The following is a 6,448-nucleotide window of genomic DNA, read 5'->3' on the forward strand; positions in this document are numbered from 1 at the left end:
AGAGGGTGGTACGTGTATGGAATGAGCTGCCAGAGGAAGTGGTGGAGGCTGGTACAATTGCAACATTTAAGAGGCATTTTGATGGGTCTCTGAATAGGAAGGGTTTGGAGGGATATGGGCCGTGTGCTGGCAGGTGTGACTAGATTGGGTTGGGATATCTGGTCAGCATGGACAAGTTGGACCGAAGGGTCTGTTTCCATGCTGTACGTCTCTATGACTCTATAACATCTTTCTGCTAAGTCCTCCCTCCTGGTATTTGGGAGCTTGTTCTAAAATTGAGAGAACTGTACCTCCGACGAGTCAGTCAGGTGTCCCAGAAGATGATGTTGTGGGGTAGGAAAATAACTATATCTCAGACTTCACCATCACCATCCCTGTGCATGTCCTGTCCAATGAGCAGGAGAGATCCAGCAGAAGTGGTGTCACCTTGGTCAGAGGGAATTGCTCTGGGAGTCCTCTAAAATTCACTCTGGATCTTGTGAATTCTCATAGAGTCATATCAAACATTGGCAAGGAAACCTGCCACTGATTACCATCTAGCCCCTCCACCACCCCTCCTCCACATCCTTTAGTTGATGAATCAGTACTACTCCACATTGAACATCAGTTAGAAGAAGCACTGAAGGTGAAAAGGGCCAAGAAGCTACTTTTATTCTCAGTGGGAGACTTCAGCATACATTACCAGGCAAGTAGCACTGCCTACTTGACCCAGTCTCAATTTTAAAGGACATACCTCTTAAGGCGCTCACTCAAGGGTTGCTGTCATTATGAAATAATTGCAGGACGGAGTTAGTTTGTGAAACAGTGTGAGACAATAGCCTGAGTTCAATTCCCTTCACCTGCTGAAGTTATCATGGAGGATTCTCCTTCTCAGCCTCTTCCCCCTTGACCGAGGTACGGTGACCCTGAGGTTAAATCACCACCAGTAGTCTCTCTGTAATGAGAGAGCAGCACGATGATCTGGTAAGACTATGGCAACTCAGTTGCAGGAATTCAGGTGAGGTTTCTTTGACATCCAAATCTTCAGAGCACAGTCCACAAAACCTGTGATATATTGAATCAAAAGTTTTGGTCTGGTTAACAAATGCAAAGAATTGCTGTGATGTTCTTGACATTTTTCTTGGATTTGTTTGGCAACAGCCATGTCCAAGGTTCCTCTGGATGTCTGAAGCTATACTGTTGTCACTGGGAGGGTACTCACTCAGGGGAAGTAGGAGAATATATGTTAAGATTTTTCCCCTCTATGGACAAGAGAGAACTTGTTAGTTTCCATGACATAATTTCTCTGTTCTTGAAGACTGATACAATTGTTGCATTCCTGAAGTTGTGGGTGTTCTTTTTCCTCCCTTATCTGTAGGAGAAGCTGTATGTAATGATGGGCAGCAAGAGATAAAACCAGGAAGTGATATGTAGGTGAAGGTCTAGGGATTGTCAGAAATTGGGCTTCATCGAAATAATATACTCGGAATCCCAATGCAAACTTTGGCTGGGTCCAGGTGAACTCAGCATGTATGCTCCTGATTCCATATTAGTATGATAAAAAGACAAGAAGAAGGATTTTCACTTATGGTCTCTTTCTTTTAAAGAGGCGTTGTTTGGTTTTCAGTAATCCAGAAAGAGTACACAAACATTCAATGTATGCAGTATGCACATTTTAGACTTTGCTGAATTTTGTTTTGGAGATTCTGATTGTTATATGCAAAGAGACCAATATCTTTTGAGGGTGGGGACCTTGGGCACATAAGTGGTGCTGGCTGATACCTTGGCAGTCCAGGGAGACACTGAACTGTGGAATTGGCACCCAGAAATTAGTTAAAAAGAAATGGACAAAAAGAATGGCAGATGGAATTCTAGATTAATAAGTGGTGCATTTGATTTTTTAAAAAAATGGTTGTAGTTGTAGTTATAGTTAGATGTGGAAAACTGAATTATTTGAAAGAGCAAATGAATTTGGGGTTTAAATTTCCCTGGGTTTTAAATACAATCCAAACCCTATGAAAAGGGGAGAATGAGTAATATTGCTGTACATGAAAAAAAGGACCTATGAATAGTTAGCATGAAATTTAAAGGGAAAATCTTGAACCAAACTTGCTAAATGTTTTGAAGTCGTAGTAAAGAGAGTAGATAATGAAAATGCAATTAATGTAAATTATTTTTAGTTTGAAAAGATCTTAGATAAGGTGCCCCTTAATACACTGACTACTGAGATCAGACAATGTGGTTCAGAAAATATGACAATGGATTACCAGCTGACCTCAAGATGAAAACATAGTGTTGAATTAGTTATTCAGAATGACAGAATATGGAATAAAATGTTCCACAAAGAATCAGAAGTTGGACTAATTCTATTCATAATTTACATTAATGATTTAGTGTTTGAAATTAAAAACATCACTTCCAGATTTGGGGAGGATACAAAGTTGGGGATACTCAATACTGTGAAGGACTTGAACAAGTTCAAGAAGTCATGTAGAGATGCCGGTGTTGGACTGGGGTGGACGAAGTTAAAAATCACACAACACCCCAGATTATAGTCCAACAGGTTTATTTGGAAGCATTAACAACAACTACTTGATGAAGGAGCAGCACTCCGAAAGCTAGTGCTTCCAAATAAACCTCTTGGACTATAACCAGTGTTGTATGATTTTTAACTAAGTTCAAGGAAGGCATTAATAAACTTGCAAGATGGGCAATTGTTGGTAAATAAAGTGCAACATCGTTAAATATGAGCTGGTCCATTTTAGTAGGGAAAAGAAGTAAGTTTACTTACTACTTGGAAGGAACTAGTCTTGATGGAGTAGCTGAACAGAATGTACAGATGCACAACTTATTATAAGTTGCACCACAGTTTTGCAAGATCATTAACATTCGACTTCATTTCTAAAGTAATAGAATTGAAAAGTAGAAAAGTTATTATTAAACCAGTATCAAATTTTGGTTAGCCCAGTTTTGGAGCTTTCCAAGTAATTCTGCTCATAATGTTACAAAAAGGATATAGAGGCTCTGAAAAGGTAGCAGAAAAGAGTTATAAGGTCACGTGGCTATATATGTCAAGAATGGATGAACAGGCTGTACTCCTTCTGCTGTAGGGTGACTTGAGGCATTTAAAATTCTGAAGTAATAGATAGTGGATATGGAGAGTATGTTTCCTGTTCAGGCTTAGAAATAACTACAAATTATAAGTTTTAGGATTGTCACCAAGAAATCTAATATGGAATTCCAGACAAGTGGGAGATTTACCCAAAGACTGGGAAGAATGTAGAATTTTCTATCACAATGTTGACGAAGCAAGTAGTGTTGATACATTTAAGGAGAAGCTAGCCTAGCATGAAGGAGAGGGAAATTGTGTATTAGTGATACATTTAGGTAGGGAACATGTGAGGGGCTTAAGTGAGTAAGGTACACTAGCATGACTGTGCTGAATTGCCTATGTATAAGTATCATCGTACAAATGTACAAGGCAAATGGAAAATAGTCCATGTTGCCAAGAAATATAAATGCTGAATTTTAATAATGAAGTGCACAATTACATTCAGTGAACTAGACTACGGCAGAGCTTTTGCTCTACACGGTAAAGGAACAATATTGACACAAATGTGAGACACGGGCATGGCTGGCTGGCCAGTTAGCATTCCAGTGGAGTACCTAATTGCTGGGATATTACCTGCAAAGAGCAATTTGTTTAAAGAAACCTTGCAAAATTGGAGTTGCATATATTCAATACCATTATTTTTGTTAATACACTTATCAGAATTCTGATATTTTGTCTTTAACTAAATGTTCTAATGTCTTCAACTGCAGCCCACATTTCCTTTCTCTCTGGCTGTTTCTATTTTAAAAATGGCTCCGTTTTGTATGTCTTCTTCCAATTTATTGCTTGATGCATCATTTATTGTTAGGAAGGAAATCAATGTTATCATTAATAAGCTTAGAAAATTTGTCAATAGAAGTAACTGTGTTCAGTACAGAAGAAATGATGGCAACCTTGAAGCTACTTTTAAAATTATGGTTAAAATTCCTTTTATTGTCAACTTTACACTTAGATATTTTTCTTTTGAATACCAAGTGGTTGGAAATATCTTTCTTTCTGCTCTGTATTACCATTAATTTGTAAATGACAATGTAATTCAGTCTTCTAGAAACTACTTGCATTAAATATATACTTGCATGAATTTCAGAATTTGATATTGTCTTTATGTATTTAAGCATGTTTAATGTATACTTTGTTTTATTGATCTGTATTGTTGTCCAGGAGAGAGCATTGCACAGCTGACTGATGTGGGCGCCTTTGACCAGCCAGAATCAGATACAAGGGCAACAGTTTATACAGATAAAACTGGAATGATTAAAGCTGCACGGCTTCTACTGTCTTCTGTTACAAAAGTACTAGTGTTGGCAGACAGGGTAGTCATAAAGCAAATCATCAACTCCAGAAGCAAGGTATGTAATTGTTTAAACTATCAGGACATTTACATCAAAAAAGAACTTCATACCGTTCGAAAGTTAGACTAAAATGTGAAGTTTTATTAAAAGTAAACCAGTGACTAATATTGCATTGAACCTGTAATAACATGAGAAAAGACAAACCACAGATTGCCTTTTTACAGAATACTGAATCTTTCTTCTATTAATGGAAATAACTGAGGCTGTTACAATTATAGCCTTAGATAATGTATTTTCTTGTTGAATGAAGAGAAGCAATTGCAAAAGCAATGTGGATACTTTGGTTATTTGATACAACCTAATTGCTTTTGAAACAATGAATATGTGAACTTTAATGTCTCTGGCACCTGGGGAAGAAACCTTCTTTGTTTATTTGTTCATAAATTACCTTAGCTAAAAATTGTATTACCACATGTACAAAGGAAACAATGAGGTAATTACAGCATCATTAGTACTTGGTCTTTTGGTCTGAGTACCTTTTGCTATCTTGCTCCTACTTCCCCGCTATCAACAGCATAAAACCCAACATTTTCCAATCCCTTTGAGTTCTGAAGAAGAGTCGTATCAGATTTGAAATGTTAACTAAGTTTCTCTCTCCACATATTTTTCTAGAGCTTCTGAGTTTCTGCGGCATTTTCAATTTTAATTTCCGTTTTCCAGCACTACTATGATATTTATTTTAGTGATAATTAAAATACTCCTGTGTCTTAAGTGCTAATCCTGAGACAATCAAATACTTTGAGGACCTCTCAAATAACTAGCACAGTACTAATCACTAAGTACTGAGGTCAGCTGTTTACGTTTTTTGACAAAGCACTGAAGAAGTGAGCGGGTCAAAGAAAATTTAAATTAGTTATTTGGTTATGTAGAACTTGATTACTGCATGGAAGAAGAACAGTTTGTCAAAATGTTTTGTGTTCATCAGGAGATTGAGAAAGAAATATCAATGAACAGGGAAAGTAACATTTACAGTATATGAGAAGAGAGTGCTCATTGTTTGGCAAGTGGACTCTGGCAACGGTATTGTGATGGAGAATGTCTGAGATTAATGAAACTGACGGTTAACTATTATACTTTATTATTTACATTTTAATCCAGGCAGGTTGACACTTATTGGTTGAGCCATTTCCCTAAAGAAACAAAACAGAGAATGGCTGTTACCTGTTTTATTGAATTGGAACAAGTATGATGTGTGTACATGTACTTTCTACCACATTCTTGTGTTCAAACCTCTTGTCATGACCTTGATGGGAATAGTGGAAGTCTGTCAATACTATTCCAGGAGTCGTCATATGTGTGAAATGTGACCAATTTAATCTCTAGGATGGTTAATGCCTGATTGTTATCACTGCCTAAGACAAAAGAAACTTATACCAGTTTGATCAATGAACAAGAAAACCAAAAAAAAGTCAACTTATATTCAAATAATGTGGCAAAAAAAATTATTAATTACTAATATTCAAACTTAAATCCAAATGCATACAAGTTATAAACAAGATAAATGGTCTTTTCGTGAGTATTGTGGGTGAAAAGCATATAGGCAAAAGGTTCAAAGTCTGTGAATCAGAGTCCAAAGCAAATGTGGTGGAATAAAGTAATTTTCATATTGATAACAATGGTATCATGTTGTTGACGGCATCTGCCCTTGAACCTCACCCCTCCTACCGCAACATGGATAGAACCCCTCTGGTCCTCACCTTACACCCCACTAATCTCTGGATACAGCGCATCAACCTCCACCATTTCCGCCACCTACAATCAGATCCCATCACCAGAAATATATTTCCCTCCCTACCCCTATCAGCATTCCGCAGAGACCATTCCCTCCTCAACTCCCTTGTTAGGTCCACGCCCCCTATCAGCCCACTCTACACTCCAGCACTTTCCCTTGTCAATGCAAGAGATGCAAAACCTGCATCCACACATCTCCCCTAACCTCCATCCAAAGGATCCTTCCACATCCAGTAATGACTTTCCTGCACATCCAAACATCTCACCTGCTGTG

The 6,448-nt window shown here is 37.7% G+C and overlaps 1 protein-coding gene across 1 annotated transcript in view; it reads left to right on the forward strand.

Annotated features, from left to right (window-relative positions):
• ctnnal1 (catenin (cadherin-associated protein), alpha-like 1) overlaps positions 1-6,448 on the forward strand; it is a 322,398-nt gene that overhangs the window by 212,620 nt on the left and 103,330 nt on the right. The window contains exon 3 of the mRNA XM_043690224.1: positions 4,253-4,440. Within this exon, the coding sequence (XP_043546159.1) occupies positions 4,253-4,440 (188 nt within the window). The remainder of the gene's footprint in view (positions 1-4,252; positions 4,441-6,448) is intronic.

The sequence above is a fragment of the Chiloscyllium plagiosum genome, chromosome 5 (genome assembly GCF_004010195.1).
Source record: "Chiloscyllium plagiosum isolate BGI_BamShark_2017 chromosome 5, ASM401019v2, whole genome shotgun sequence".
In the NCBI taxonomy this organism is placed as follows: Eukaryota; Metazoa; Chordata; class Chondrichthyes; order Orectolobiformes; family Hemiscylliidae; genus Chiloscyllium; species Chiloscyllium plagiosum.